Source organism: Anomalospiza imberbis, chromosome 9 (genome assembly GCF_031753505.1).
Source record: "Anomalospiza imberbis isolate Cuckoo-Finch-1a 21T00152 chromosome 9, ASM3175350v1, whole genome shotgun sequence".
Taxonomy (NCBI): Eukaryota; Metazoa; Chordata; class Aves; order Passeriformes; family Viduidae; genus Anomalospiza; species Anomalospiza imberbis.
Genome location: NC_089689.1, coordinates 16,613,400 through 16,629,231, shown reverse-complemented (window position 1 = coordinate 16,629,231; position 15,832 = coordinate 16,613,400). Strand labels below are relative to the sequence as shown.

At 39.9% G+C, this 15,832-nt stretch overlaps 1 protein-coding gene and 1 long non-coding RNA gene across 4 annotated transcripts in view; one reads left to right on the top strand and one right to left on the bottom strand.

Moving 5' to 3' along the window:
* HS2ST1 (heparan sulfate 2-O-sulfotransferase 1) overlaps window positions 1-2,132 on the top strand; it is a 73,690-nt gene extending 71,558 nt beyond the window's left edge. For 2 of the 3 annotated variants that reach the window (XM_068199892.1, XM_068199895.1), the window contains one exon: window positions 1,316-2,132. In XM_068199892.1, the coding sequence (XP_068055993.1) occupies window positions 1,316-1,542 (227 nt within the window). In that variant the 3' untranslated portion in view covers window positions 1,543-2,132. The remainder of the gene's footprint in view (window positions 1-1,315) is intronic. The other variant, XR_011002256.1, reaches the window with a different exon arrangement.
* A 4,870-nt stretch (window positions 2,133-7,002) lies between these two features.
* On the bottom strand, window positions 7,003-15,344 carry LOC137479442 (uncharacterized). Its single transcript, XR_011002257.1, has 2 exons — window positions 10,698-15,344; window positions 7,003-10,358 (listed from the first exon to the last, which is right to left on the bottom strand). It is a non-coding gene; the product is annotated as an uncharacterized lncRNA (long non-coding RNA).
* Between the last annotated feature and the right edge of the window lie 488 nt (window positions 15,345-15,832).

Below are 15,832 nucleotides of genomic sequence, written 5' to 3'. Positions count from 1 at the left end.
CTCTTTCTCTCACTCTCTTTCTCTCTCTTGGGGGTGATGCTAGTCCAAGTATCCTTCTGCCTTACACAAATGATAAATATTTATGGCTGGGGTAAAGGTGGGTGTATAGGTATATTGCATGTAACATTGTGATGTGTTTGTAACAGAAATTTTTTTTAAGGTTTTACAGTGGCTTCAGTTTTTTTAAAGTGGCTGATGTGGCAGATTTCCATTTCCTCAGAAGCCCTGCTGAAATTAACTGTGCTCAATGCAGCCTGGTTTGCTGAGCAATAAAGCCTGAGGGATGCAGAGACCCAAGTAGATGTTTACCTTCCTGGGCTCCTAGCTATGAGATGTAGCTCAGTTTCTAGGGCTGGCCATGCAATTTATAATGAAGAAAAGATCTATCTTAGCAGGACTTCTAACTGCAAATAGAGGAGAAAAAAGGATCTGATGTACAGAGCCTAGATATACAGTATTAACAAGTTAATTACAAAGCAACAGCACTCCGTAGGGAAAATCTGGTCATCATTTTGGTCATCTTTGTCTCAGAAACTCTGCAACAGGGATGTGGCTTATGTATCATCTGTGATAAGACTATAGTATCCTATTAAGATGGGAGAATAATGATTTAAATGCTATTAGTAGAGATTATATTTTGATTAGAAACAGACAATTGAAATAATGAGAAAACAAGATTTTTTTTCTCTTTTATGGAGAGCTACAGAGAGCTACACCAGAACAGGAAGGTTTTTGGTAGTCTGAGTTGAATATAACCTTCCCAGGAGGTATTTAAAAGATGTGTAGAAGTGGTGGAGGTATTTAAAAGACATGTAGGTGTGTCACTCAGGGACATGGCTGACTGGGACTTGGCAGTGTTAGGTTTGTGGTTGGACTTGAGGACCTTAAATGTCTTTTCCAACCTAAATGTTTCTAAGATTCTATGAAAGAAGTCTCTGCAGTTTCTAAAATTCTTAACATTTGATATCAGATTAACATCTAAATAATTTAATTTTGAAAGATCAGTTTTGCTCCAGGTAGATTATATATTATGGAGTAATCTAATTCCTTAAATGAATGTTCATTCCCTGGGTTTATTAGAGCAAACAGGAAGAACTGAAAGAGTGGATGCAAAATTCATAAACATTTAGTGAGAGAGGCTGCAGTTTTCCAACTCTGCATGTTGTGTTAATAAATTTTGGATTAAAGCCTGCTCCTTCTACTGCAGTGTGTCAACACACTGAGAGTATAAAATCTCTGTAAATAACAAAGGACTGTAAACATTTTTGAGCACATGAATTTGAAAGTGAAGTTACTGCTTTCATTTTGCATTTAGGAAAGAAGTCGCATCTTAGGAAAACAACTGAGAAAAAACTGCCTACAAAAGAAACTATTGCCAAGCTACAGCAGTCTGAAATCTGGAAAATGGAGAATGAGTTCTATGAATTTGCACTGGAGCAATTTCAGTTTGTCAGAGCACATGCAGTTCGGGAAAAAGATGGAGAATTGTATATTCTGGCTCAAAACTTTTTCTATGAAAAGATTTACCCTAAATCAAACTAAGAATGCTATACTGTTAGATTTATGGACCTAAATCTTTGGCCACATCATCATCTTAGTCCTCAGCCATGGAAACTAGAATGCTTGTAGCCCTCCAAGACATTTCTTTATACGAGAAAAGTGGGTTGTGGATCACCTCCAGGGCTTTGGATATAGCTGTGTTGGTAATCCAGAAGCAAAGGCTTCATTTCTTTTATCTAACTAATATTTTCAGTGGGAGTCAATATCCTTAACCTGAAGAAATCTACACTGTAATTCAGAGCAATTAATACACAGCAGTTCTATTTGAAAATATAAACAATCAAAAAAAAAAACCACTTCTGTTGATGCTCTTTTTAATTTTCAGAGCAATTTATTTTCATTTATACTTCTGTGAAGAGGAAATAATTTTTCCCCAGCTTTCAACATGGAAATTTTGGTTGTATACAGTATGAGTAGTCCTAATAACTGGTTGACATCTGTGCTTTGTTTTAGTGAATCATGTCACATGATACTAATTGGGATGGTTAATCATGTTCTGCTGAGAAATGCTGCTGCTGCTGGAATTGCCCATATTTATATATGTGGTTTTATTAAAAAATTACAACTACTCATTAGTGTTCAAATGTCATTTTCACATTAATATTGTAAAAAGTTAAAGAATCGGAGCAGTGGGATTTTTATTTTTTGTTTTTTTTGATCACCACCACCACTGACTGAGGTTGGGAAAGAAATTTGGTATTGTCTGCAGTTCTAGTTGATCCTTATGCAGTGGTATAAAATTGTAAATTCTGTAAGTTTCTCCATGGATTCTTTGTAATAATTGTAAATGGAGGTATTGGTGAATCCATATTATGACTCTCCTAGTGAGCTGTGGTATGGCTAGGGTTTTCCTACTACTTCAGTACTTTTATCTGTAGAATATTTTTACTGAGGTGCTTTATAATGTGTTTTAAAGCATTGCATTTACAAAACGAGTAAAATGCTGTAAATACTGCTTATTTTATGTATTTGGACCAAAAGGTTTAAAGTAACTAGTTTAAAGTGGGGTTTTTTGCACCGGTTCTGTTATGTGTGAAGTGAAAAACATCACATCTACTTCCTGGTTGAGTTAACTGTTGGACATTGCTGAAACACACTTCAGTGACCTCTCTGACTTCAATACCAGAATGTTTTCCAGGGATTCTCTTTACAGAAAAGTAGTCTTCATCTTTTTATTAGGGTAAGAGAACAGGATGAAAATTGCCATATGCAGTCTGGTTGGGAAAGTTGCAGTGAACTTGATTGACATAATTGTATTTATGTAACTGCCTTACATGACTGTTGTAAATTTGTGAGTTGCAATTACTAACAATGTGAAACACCTGGCAAATGAGGTAAATTGAAATTTGAGAACAGATGTTTGGGGCCACTGCATTATATAGCAAATGGCCGTGGAGCACTGCAAGAATTTTTCCTATTGAATTTTCTTAAAGAGACGAGTATTTACACAACTTCCACCTGCCTTTTCTTAGAAGGATTTGATTGGGAAGGCACTGAGGAGACAAAGAAAGGAATGGTGGGAAAGGTTTCAATTCTTAAGGTATGATGCTGAAGGTTTAGTTTAAAATTACTGAGTGGAGTTTCTTTAACCAGCTTGTTCTTGTAATGAAAACAAAGGAAATGGAAAATGGTCTGTGAACTGGATGTCTGCAGCCAAAAGTAACAGCCCAATTACAGAGGGGATAATGAGAGACTATCAAGTACATCTTGCAGTTTCTTTGTTTTTTTAGATTTTTCCCCTCTGATTTTAAAAATAGATTTCTCTTTGTTCTTCCCAAATAATCAGGGAAGTTCCTTCTCATAAGTTACCATTTATATAGCATGAACCATGCATAAGACTTCCTGTTCTTGTTCTTGTCTGTTGACATCAATAGTAATGCCAACATGTTTGGATATAGGATGTGTTAGGTCACACATGAAGGCATTGAAAGGAACTGAGGAGTCATACACAAAAAGTAGTTAATGGAGATCTAAAAGTTTTCATTGAAAAAGCAGACACTTTTTTTCAAAGTAAAATAAATATTTACAATCCCAGGAAAGATTTCCGCTCAGTGATAGTTTTATATTAGATTTTTTTACTATGTTGTTCTAATTCAGATTAGTTTATCTTCTTGAATCTCCTTCAGAATTTTCAGCAGAGCACCTCTAAGAGGGCTGAAGAGCTTGCTAAGTGAAAATGCAAAATATTCATCTAAGTAGGTATGTAGACAAATGTTGACAAGAAAACAATAGACAAAACTACTGATTTTAGTAGGGTCTACAGAAACTTCTTCTATTCTATAAGCAGTTTTGAAAGTTATGTTTCTTTTTTTTCCTTCCAGGGTTTTGAATTTCTTAATTACAAGACTCCAATAACAAAACCAATAAAACAATGCAATTTTTTTTACTTTTAAAAGAGAATATATTTTTCATAGTTCATGTAAGATAACACATATTATTTAATCAGATATCATTTCCTGTTCTTTGCTGTGAACTGTGAAGGTTGAGACAAACAAGAATTTTAGGAATATTTTTTAGAAATGCTAACAACAATTGGAGCGGTACTAATTTCAGATGTACTCAGAAAATGTGATCATCTGTAGAACACAGAAGGAACCAAGACTGTCTACTTGTATATCTAGTGCAACCATTAAGGACAACTGTGAACTTAGAATAATTTGAATTTAGAACTATCAAATTGGATTTCCTAAAAGACAGTTTAAGAAAAGGAGCTTTACAGGTTTTTAATAATCTGTTCTATTTGTCTTCTGTTTGGAAACAGAAACAATCCAAGTTGTTGCCATTAAAAATATTTTACAGTATATAAATATGATCTATCTCATTTATTTTCCCTTCATGACTCAGAGGAAAGCAGCAATATGTGAATTTTTGTTTTTTGCAGGTTGTATGATCAGTAAACTATTATGCAGCCTCCTGAACACAGATCTTTTAATTGGAGTCACTGTACTCTCTGTAGAGGAGTGAGATTGGCTTTTTGCAGGGCTAAGTTCATTTGAAAAGTGCTGAAATGCTCATATATGTACATATAGTTGAGAGTAGATTTTGTTACACTGGTCTGTACTTTCTGTACAAAAGTCCCACCCAGATTTTGTGCAGAACTTTAGCCCTGTTGAAACTCTTGATGTCAGCACGAGACGCGAGGTCCTGCTGTGCAGGTGACTACGCAGCCATGCCCACAGTATGCCTGGGGCATTTGTGATACTCTGGGCAGTGCTGGTGGGAGAGCAACAGTGGTTTTAGCTCCTTCCCTTAATAATTCTGCAGCCACACAAGAATTTCACTTTTATTTTGTTAGTGCATCTATAAGCAGACCCAAGGCTAGGATGCAGAATGTCCTCTGTGCACATTCCTGCTTGTTCTGGGTAGATTTTCTAGCAGTCTCTCTTTTATTGGTATGCTGATCATGGCTTCATTTTCAATCACACATTAAAATTTATAGCTATACAATGTAGGAGATGGAGAACCAGCCCATCCTCATCATTTGAAATGCCTTTTCTGGGTATTTAGTTTTTCTGAAGATACCTAGCTATTTTTACATTACCGGAATAAACTTTCGCTTATTGATGATCTCAGAGTAATTCTATCTTATATTGGGGAAAAATTCAGTTATTTTCTTTTACACTTCTGTTAAAGTTTTCCATTAAGCTTACCTGGCTTGATGTGTATATGTATACTTAAAGGTGTATGTGACAAAAAGGTGTGTGGATGACACTGTCTGAACTGTGCTGCTTAAGCAGTCAATGGAAAAGCCTGATTGAAGTGCACTGCCAATCTAGCTCTTCAAAATTAGAGCATGTTTTATGACTACTAGAGATTAAATTTAAAGAAAGTTTAAGGCTGCTTAGTTGGATGGATGCTTCCTTTACTGTAAGCCTATGCAACTGTGTAACCTTTGCAGCAGTATTTATAGAAAGAGCCTCTCTTCCTGAGACTTTTCTGGAGCATAATTATAAATGTTCATACACTTGTACTGTCTGATACTTACATCAGCAGATTTCCGTAGCTTCTGCAAAAGAGACAGGTTTGTGAGCATTTCTAAAGCAGTACTGAATGTAATTTTGAAAAACATGGATTGTGCTTCATGACCTTTTTATTTTTAAACACACACACAGCTAAATAGTGCCTTTTTTCCTCACAATCCATGTTGAAGATGCTTGCTCCCACTCACCCTCCGTAAATTGATTCATTTGTGCAATACTATTCCAACTTGAAACAATTTTGTCACAGCTGTTTGAGAAATAATCTCCATTTTTCCTCACTGTGCTGCCAGCTTTCTGTTGTTTAAGTGTTTCAGTTGATTACCTAATGCAAATGCTATAAAATAAAACACCCATTGGGAAGGGGAAAGAAAAGAAGTCTGGTGTCCTGTCTTAATATTTGCATGTCACATTCACATTGAATGCTTTTTTTCTGGAGCATGTTGCTATACAGTATTGTGAACTTTATTGGCAGCTATTGTGATTTTGGAGGGGAGAGGCAAGCTGGAGTGTAGCTCGTCTGTAATCATTTCATACAGCTATAACCAAATATATTTAGAGGCCCTCAGAACTTGCGTGGTCTTTGTGACCAGATATGTTTTAAGTTTGTAGGGGTTATACACTGTGCTTGAAGGTGTCATTGAAAGGTTCCTGATACAAAAGCCAAGATTTGTAAGAACAGAAAACTGGCATTAAAAAAGAGGATTTATACCTTTGTGCTTCCCTGCCTGAGGAAACAAATGACCAAGCAATTGCTGTGGTATGGGAACACCCTCAGTTACTGCAGTGCTGAGAGTGGTGTAAGAACTTGAGTAGACTAGAAGTGTCATTTGCATTTGTAAACAAGGACTTAGAACAAGAAAACACAGTGAGCATGGGTATGCTGCTGTTTAGGATTTCTGAGGCATACTGTAACCACTGCCATATAGCTGTGTGTGCTATGGAGCTGAACATCATCTCACCCTGCCAAGTTTCTTAATGCAGTAGTTCCTAAATATGTAATTACCAGCCTTAACAATTAAGAACCATCATGGAATTACTCAGCAACTTCCACTTGAGGATTTTGATGGCTTTTAAATCCCCCTTTTGCTGAAAATAGACTTTTCCTTGCTCCTGTGAATGGAAGTGATAGGTATAATTGTGCACAGGAAACAAAGTGTCTCTGCTTTTATCAGCTGGGGGAAGTGGAGGAAAAAAATGCCTATGTAGAGGACTTCCTAAGGTCACTGTACCTTAGGATGTAGTAAATAGAATGACAGCCAAAATAAGTTGCAATACAACAAAAAGCTTTATTTAAAATGACAGCAGCTCCTCCTCTGAAAGACAGAATGACTAGTGCATGTGGTAGGTATGGGTTGAGCCATTTTTTAACTGATGCTGCCATTTGCCCATGTAATAAATCTCAGCAGTTGGAATTCATGGGAGGGGAGGAATAGAAGGGAAAGGTGGTTTTTGTTCCAACCAATTTTATTTTTTTTCAGATCCTGTATTTTCATTTTATTTATTGTTTGCATCTTGCAGTTGATTTCAATATAATTTCCTTACTTTTTAATAAAATAAAAAAAGTTCCTAGTGAATGTCAAAGCAATACCCAGATGTTTTCTTCAAGCACAAGTCCCCTGCTATGACCTCCTCCCCCAGCTTCCATCACCACATAACACAGATGTGGTAACTTTCAATAAGAGCTAATTTAAAAGACTAATAATTTTCTTTATTAAAAAAAAACCTCTACAAAGAACACCTGTGGCCTAAAAATGAAGGCTTTGAGACCTTTAACCTTGTCATAATACCAACTGCATCCTCATAAAAATGGAAAATACTGTGATAAACATTCTCTCCCCCTTTTCTGCACACTTACAAGGGTGATCCTGAATCCATTCTCGTATTTGCTGCAGAGACATTAACCTTTCGTAATAAATATGACTGTCAAAATAATTGCACAGAGAATAATCTTCCTGTTGAAAAAAATTAAAATCTGGGAACAAACTAGGTTAAAATGGTGATTCTTGGGAATTGTGGTTATAGTTCAAGTATACAGGTATTGCATTCCTCTGATGTTTTAAGAAATTATTCACTGCTGTTTTGTATACATATATGTGTTATTTCAAACATAGTTTCAGTACTAATAATGGAAAACCTTGTTCTCTTTTGAAAGAGAAACATACCTAATTTGGTATGATAATTTGAATGCTCTAACTCTACCAGAACTCTGAGTTTGATGCAGCAGTTACTGGAAAAAATTATAAACTGTCTCTTTACCAAAAAAAGAGAAAAGCTAGTGTAGAGAATAATGGCCTAGAGGGCCTAAAGGCACTATTACTGTCTTGACAATTATTGATTGCTGTTTTTAGCACAGAATAGAATTTGGAATCCTTAATCTCCTTTATTTAGAATTTAATAACTTTAAAAATGTTGTATGACTTGGAGAATTGGCAAGAGGAGAAGGAATGCTAGAAACTTGTGCAGTTACAGGCTGGCTTTGTCAAGACTGCCTCACAGCAGTGTGTAACAATGGATGTAAATATGGGCAAACATCATGCAAAGCAGTCGATAGGGAAGGAGGAGTGTATTTATATCTGTGAAGACAGTCTGTAAAGAATAGAGGAAAGTACAGGCAGAAATATAGACCACTAAATATTGCAGTAATTGTGTAAATTAACAGCTATGATGGCTGTCTTTGGCCTAATTATCTGCTTAGGGTCTTCAGTGCTTTCTCCTGACTGAATTAATGAACTTAAAGCTGCAGCCATCGAGGCTGCTGCTATTATAAGCAAGGCCTGTACACCACCAAATGAAATGGCTCCTATTTATAACCCAGACCATATACCGACTTCCCGCACTTTGCTGCAGTACTACTTACAGCTAAGCTATAGATCTGGAAAAGTAAATTACATTGACTGGTAGGCTCATGTGCTCTGCATCTGAGGTCTTTGCTTCTTGAAGATAAAATAATAATTGCATGATAGAAGTCAAATCCATAAAGTCTGGGAGAAAGCAACTTAATGTTCAGATTATGTGAAGCAAAAATGCTGCGCTTTTTTTTGTCCATTCAGAATGAGTTCACTGGCTCAGGCAGATTCCAACAAGACATCTGTTAATACTAAAGGCTACTTCAGAGAGATGGTTGGAAACATGAGTTTTACTGTCAGCAAAAATGGCTGTAAATGTTTTCCACAAAACTTTTCAATAAGGTCTTTGAGGGGTTTTTTGTAAGACAAACAGGGAGTTTTCCCCTTAAAACAGAGCAAAACAGGAATGTGTCAGTGCCCTCCCCACACCAGCAAACATTCTTTGTCAATGTCCTTTTATTTTTTTATCCCCCAAGTGTGTGGAAAAATATGTATGAGTGTATGACATCTGTGTTCAGTCTCTCCATTTTCTCAGCTGGTTCTGTGAGATAGTGTGCTAGTTTTTGTTCCTTCACAAGCCTTCAAAAGGACAAGTCTTATCTTGCAGGTATTGTTGTGGGACATGAGATCACACTCCAGTATGGAGTTTATCAAACTTGGTATTTACTCAGGGTCACCTTTGAGAGCCTGGTGGCAGTGGAGGTCCCTGTCCTGCGTGTGGGGGCAGCACTCACATGTTGTGCTGCATTAGCTCGTGTGCGCTGCTGACAGCGCACAGGACAGTTTGGATACATCTACCCCATGTATCTGGCGAGGATACTTAACCTGGGGGGGGATATTTTTCTTTTTTTTATACTTTGTGCAGGAAAAGTGCCTGACAAGATGAGAATCAGGCTGCAGTCAGGTTTTATTGAGCAAAGCTTTGCAGTAAGCTTATGTCTATCTTTGGTTCTATACTCTCTCCTCCCCAACTCATCCAACCAGGAATGTTCAAGAAAAATGAGGAGTGAATTACAAGGCCAAAGGCAGCTTTTGAAGACAAGGTTGAAAACCTTGTAAGTAGTCAGAGGCACAGGCAGATGCATAGATGTGCTTTCAAAACCCAGCTTCTTCGTGTCTCTCAGCATCTGAGTACAGCTGGGGCTGTACTCAGTTCAAGTACCTAGGAAACAAGTTTATAAGAGTTTTCTGCAATTAAAGATCCTGATGTCAAAGCTTGTTGCTCCTTTGACAACAGTGTTTTCCAAGGCAATTGTGTAACTTGTGACTGAGAGAGGAGAGAGAATCCCTGATGTCTTCATGGTTTATCATAGATATTCACAGATGATTGTTCAAATTAATTGCATCATTTCATGTCTGGTTTGTGTGTGGTAATTTAAACTCTTTCTTGTCCTTTATCATATGCATGGAAATGATGTGTTAAAAATCCAAACTAGACTCTCTCCCATGCCAATCTCATTATGTTTATCCAAATTCAAATAATGACGGAAGACTGGAAGTCTTCCTGTCTAGTTCCAAAGGTACTACAGAAGACTAGAAAATGGGGACCTGGGTACAACAGCCATACCGGATGTTCTAAAATTTCTTGAAGTCTGTGATACTCCATAACTAAAAGCAATGCAAACTAAATGTTGTGGTATTTGACAGTATTTGTCCATTTGTCAAGTGTGGAGCCTGACTTTAGCTATTTATGTTAATATGTAGTTACATAATAAATTGTTCTTGGGTGGTTTTCTTTCAGGTTGGGCAAGTATTGTAGCTTTCTAGGAAAACATAATATCTAGTTTTGTGACAAGGTATTAACATCACAACACTCTGGCATCTGAGTTTGTAATTGTTGACTTTTTTATTTTAAAACCAGCCAGAAAATTGGTTTCTGCTGTTTCATGCCTTGTTATGAAAATACATATATACATTTCTAACAGTTTTTTAAAAAATCATTTCCTCTTCATATTCTCTTCTGTAATCACATCTGCAAGAAAAATGTGAATTAGAAACATTAATCATTTGGGAGCCTAGTGTCTAAGTCTTTGAAGAAAAAGTGCTGCTTCTGCTGACTGTAGACTTTTTGCCCAGGGTGGTTTCCTCTTTCCATATAAATCAAAAAACCCCATACTGCTGTTCTTCCCAAGTCAGGTGGGGGCAGGGAGAACCCTCAAGGAATAAATAGCTGGTTTTCATGTGATGTTGCCACCACAAAAAACAGGCCATCAACAGAATCGTAAAGGATTTTTGAGAAACAAAATTTAAGCAATGTAAATTAAAAACAAAGCAAAGTTTCACCCTGCCTAAAGCTGGTACAAATCCTTACTCACATCACTTCAAAACTGATAGAATTCCACTCTCTGAATGTCCTTTCAGATGAGGAGTGTTTCTTAGGGTTCTGCAGATTGGTTTCTAGGCTTCATCTGCTGATGCATCAACTCTCAATAAATGCATCAAATAATGAGATTTATTAGCATTTGCTGATGTCTCCAATTCCTGTGAAGAATATCCAAGAGATGGTAAAAACTGACTGCTGGCTGAAGACTTGCCTGTTGAAGGCAGGAGAAAGGTTAGTTGTGAGATATTGGTGTCAGGTTTTAGGAATTTTGATTTTCCAGTCTTTTAGATGACACAGAGCATAACTGAGAAGTTTAAGTAACTTCCCCACAGTTACTCATCAGAGACAGATGTTTCACCCTGCACGTGCAAAGCAAGTAGACAAACACAGGTGCCAGAGGTGAACTGCTGCATCTGGCACATTTCATGTTTCCACTCATCTCTGGGCACCTGTTGTCATCATCATCTGTCCAGCGGAGAAAAGTCCCTCCATCAGGTAAGCACGTTCTTTACCTATTTTGGGGCAGTTATAGATGTTTGTTCTTTGTAGATCAATTAGATAAAGAGCTGTGTTAGTATTACTGCACAGAAATGTTTTTATTGGCACATAAAGCAGTAGTGCTGCAGATCCAAGGGAAGCCTGTGTTGGTATTGCCATGTGGCTGCCAGAATATCTGTTTATTACTGGATAGTATTGAATAAAGTCCCCTTACCCTTTACAATGTTTTGGTTAGAAAATCTGGTACTGTTGTCCTGTGTCAGAAGTAAGGCACTGAAACTCTGGTGGGGTTTACCTGTCTTGAGAAGCTGCATCTTCTGATTGCTGCTGCTGCTGCCTGAGCAGCCTCGCCCAGCTGCAGCATGGCAGGCAGTGCCTCCCCAGGGCTGCCCTGTGCCCGGGAGGGAATGGCGCGCTGGACTCCCCTCTCTGCTGGCAGTGAGAACGCTGCTGCCGGCTGTCAGGTACAGCAGCCTGGAACAGTTCAGAGGAAGGAGGCCTACACCTGGTGGGTCTGCCTGCTGAGCTGTTTTGATACTGATGTGTGCTGAGATAACAGCAAGATTGGGTTTTTCACTGCACTCCTAAGCCAAGAGTGTGGTGTCTGCAAATATAGCACTGGTGTTGATATATGTGAATTGCCTACAGCTAGGCAAGAACGTTGTGGAGGAGTCGGGAATTCAGACCTCCTGAGCCCTGCACAGGCTGCTCTTAGGTCGTTTCTTTAATCTTCTTCCTGTATAGCTTTCTACCTTGGCATGACTAATGTTCCCAATTAATGGGTACTAACCTCTGCATTTTAATATAATAAAGTAATAATTTATGTCTTAATACGGAATTTAATTTTTGTACTTGCCTGTCATGTTTCAGGCACCATGAAGGGTCAAAAAACAGGTGTAGGTGTCAGGGGACCACTGTATTTGCAGCACTGCTCATGAGTTATAAATACCTCAAACTTGCTGTTGTTGGCCGTATCAGGAAACAAGATACTGTTATTTGGGACTCCAGAATTAATCCTAGGCCCTGAAGTGGGAAATAAAGCAACATACAACTGTGTTCTGAAAGTTGCAACTAACCTGTTTGACTGATTTGGAAAAGAGTCAGAACAGGAAAAGCTAGCTGTGCTGACAGTGTTAGTGGATTACAGAGCAGCAATTGCACCTGCTTTTCTCCCTTCAGGTCTGATTCTTGCTTCTGAAGATTTGAAAAGAAATGTCACAATTAGCTTCTTTGTTTACCTGCTATATTAACCACTTTAAAAAATAATGAGAAAAATATCAGAGACGGTGATCTGATCCTTTTGGACAGCTGTAGCTGTTGGGAACAGTGGTGTTTCAGAGCCTTGTCTTGAGCTAGCCTTGTGCTGAAGTATGCAGCTGGTGGAAGGAATTGGGGAGACACAGAAAGTAGCATATTATATAGAACTTGTGCACTTTTGTTCCCAGACCAACATCTCTCTTGCCCAAACTCTATTAATATTTAACAGGGTAAAAAAAGGTTATTTTACTTAATTTTGAAAAAGAAAGCAAGCATCTTTCCCTGCCCTAGCAAGGACTAGTCATACAAAATGAAAGCATGAAGATACTGGATTGAGATTATGCCAAAAAACTCTTTTCACTTTTCACTATACATTCAGGCCTATGTCTAACTGAAAACGAGCCCAAGAGCACCTGTGCCCTTGCCATGCAGTAATGCTGTCAAAAGGAATATAACCTCCCCCTACACTCCAAAGAAACACCAGTGGGCCATAAATACATGCCTGTGCAAATTGAGGGGTAGAACATTGTTTTAGAGAGCAGAGCTCCTAGGGCTTTCCATACTTGCAGGACTACTGCACGCTTTTTTGGAACTCTAGGCAAGTAACAGATTTAAACTCTGCCCGACTATTGCTGCAAAAGCCTCTATAGCAACGTCCCCATCCCTGACTGCCCACTCTATTCCTTGGTTTTTGTAGGGGAAACCTGCTCTCATGGCCTCTGAAAACTCCCCATCTCCAGCAGGGCTGGGGGTAGGCACCCTTCACAGGACAATAACTGCTTTAAAATTAACACGTCTTTTTGCACGTGCTGCAATTATTTAGAAACCTCCTTGTCAAATGACCTGCGTTAAGCCAAAGAGCATATTACTAGGGGTGTGCTAACAGCACCAGTGCACTAAACCACAACTGACAGCCTGACCCAGTGCTGTGCTTTAAAAGGGCAGGGCCACAGCGTTGGAGTTGGAATTCTGCTTTAATTAGGCCATTACCTGACCTTCAAAGCTGTATTTTGTTCCTCCTCTGCATGCTATGCTGGAGGAAGGGCTGCTGGAGAAGACAGGAAGAGCCCTATCTGATCGTTATCAGGAGCGGATGAAAGCCATGCATTGCCTTTTCCTTTTGACGTGTGCAATTAGTTTGGCTTGTGTGGAAGAAGCATGTCAAGGTAAATGGCCGTCTCTGTCCTTCCCCCTGCTGATCCCTGGCAAGGTCCATCATGCAAAAAGCCATTCAATCACCTGTTGACAGTGGTGTCCCTCTCATAAAACCTGATTATACACCATCATGAAGTACCTTTGCCCAGTGGTGTCCTGACACACCATGGGCTGTTTTACAGGCTGAGTGCACTCCAGCTCTCCTCATAAAACTTTGTTTGAACCCATTTGTTTCTACATCTCTCTGCTCCCCTCCCCCTGCCCTTCAAAATAAGTTTTTTCAGTTTTTATGGGGATGGAAGAATCTTTGTGTCCAGGGCACATGACATCTGTGGTGCTCACCAGGAACGTGCTGCCATTACCCTCACTTCTGAGCCATCCCCACCCCGCCAACCCAGCAGAATCCCATGGCTGTGCTGCCACCTTTGGCCCTCTTGTTGAAGATGTGTGTCTCCTGTGTTTGCCCTCTGTTGTCTTAGGCAGCGATCTGTGCTAATGCACTTACCTTTGGGAAACCGGTGAAATCAGTTCCTGCCTGGAACTGCTGCTGGCTGCCACCAGCGCTTGGTACACACAGGGGACAGACCCTCCATGGCTGTGTGTTGCAGATGATTCTCACAAAAGGCAGAAGACCTGTTTCATGTTTGGGTTTGTTTGTTTGTTTGTTTGTTTTCTAATAGTCACAAGGATTTATTTTCTTTTTAAAATTCAGTTCAGTAGATTTAAGTAATGCTCTGCTTATGAGAAATGAAGTACAAAGCAAAGAAATCCATTGCAAGTGCTGAGAGAGAGTTCACTTTTAATTCACCTCTTAGGCCAGTAGCAGCACATTGCAGATAGGTTATGCCAAGGAAAGGCATTAAGTTTACTCTGTATCAATATCTCAGAAGGATGTGCATGTGCCTTTCCACCACTGCTGAAGAGATGGCCCCTTGCCGTGCCCAGCATGAGCCGTGGTCACAAGTCTCTGGTCATGCCCTCCATCTCACTGCAGATTTCCTGTGTGGTCACGGGAAAGTCATTTTGAACTCGTGCTATCTCCTTTGCTTTGACCAGAAGCGCTGCTAATCCTTTTCCTTGTGAAGTTGACTGTGCATGAACACAACTGTGTGGCGGGCCAGTGGCTGCCAAAGCAGTGTCTGTCCCAGGACTATGGGGATGGTTGTATCTGTCCCCATATGGGTGCTGCACCTCAGCAGATGGTGATGACACCAGTGCTCCCCAGTGTCACTTAGATCACAGTGGACAATGTTGGAGAGAAAGGTGAGAGAAAAGCTTACTGGTTTAGTCACAGAGGCTTTGTTTCCTTCTTCAAGCAATATTGGAAGGGTGATGGAGTAGCAGTTGAGTTTATTACGGGACAGAAATTAGATAATGTGTTACAAAAGGAGGGATAGTCAGAAATGGAAACAGCACTGGATTTTTATAGTACTATTATACAGTTAAAAGAAGTATTTAGCTCTGGTTTATAAAGGGAGAAAATGAGGCATGGCAAGATCAGTGGCTTCCCTCAAGGTCTGACAGGAAATTTGTTTTGTTGGCACTCACATATGGAATGATCTGGCCAACAAGTGACTGAAGTCCTGTGCTGCCAGAGAGCCCTGGAGAGTGGTGTCTGGGCAGGATGTGGCCCTGGCCTCCCCGCTCAGACCCCCTGTGCAAACAGGGACTCAGAGGCGGCCGCCCGAGGCCGGGCAGCAGCAGGAGCTGTGTCCCTGCGGAGCTGCAGCGGGAGCGCACGCCCGCGGGCAGAGCTGGCTGCGCAAACTGCTCCGTGCAGGCCGCTCGCTGTCCCCCTGGCCCTGTTAGGAGGAGGCAGCCGCACAGTCGCAAGGACATGGCAGGTAATCAGAAAGATCATTTGTGCTTTTTATCACTTTTATCATGAAAAAGCCTAGTCTTTAACCAGATGATGTTCTCAGTTGAATCTGAGGACAGATAAACTAGTAGCTGCTGCATTCAGTCTTGGTGAGGCTCTGAAGTGGTAGAATCACCATCCCTGGAAACGTTCGGAAACGTTCAGACCCTAAGGGCCTAACCCTAACCCCAAGGGCCTGACCATGACCCTAAACCTGATCCTAACGCTAACCCTAGCCCTAGTCCCTAGCCCCTAGCCCTAGCCCCTAGCCCCTAGCCCCTAGCCCTAGCCCCTAGCCCTAGCCCCTAGCCCTAGCCCTAGCCCCTAGCCCCTAGCCCTAGCCCCTAGCCCTAGC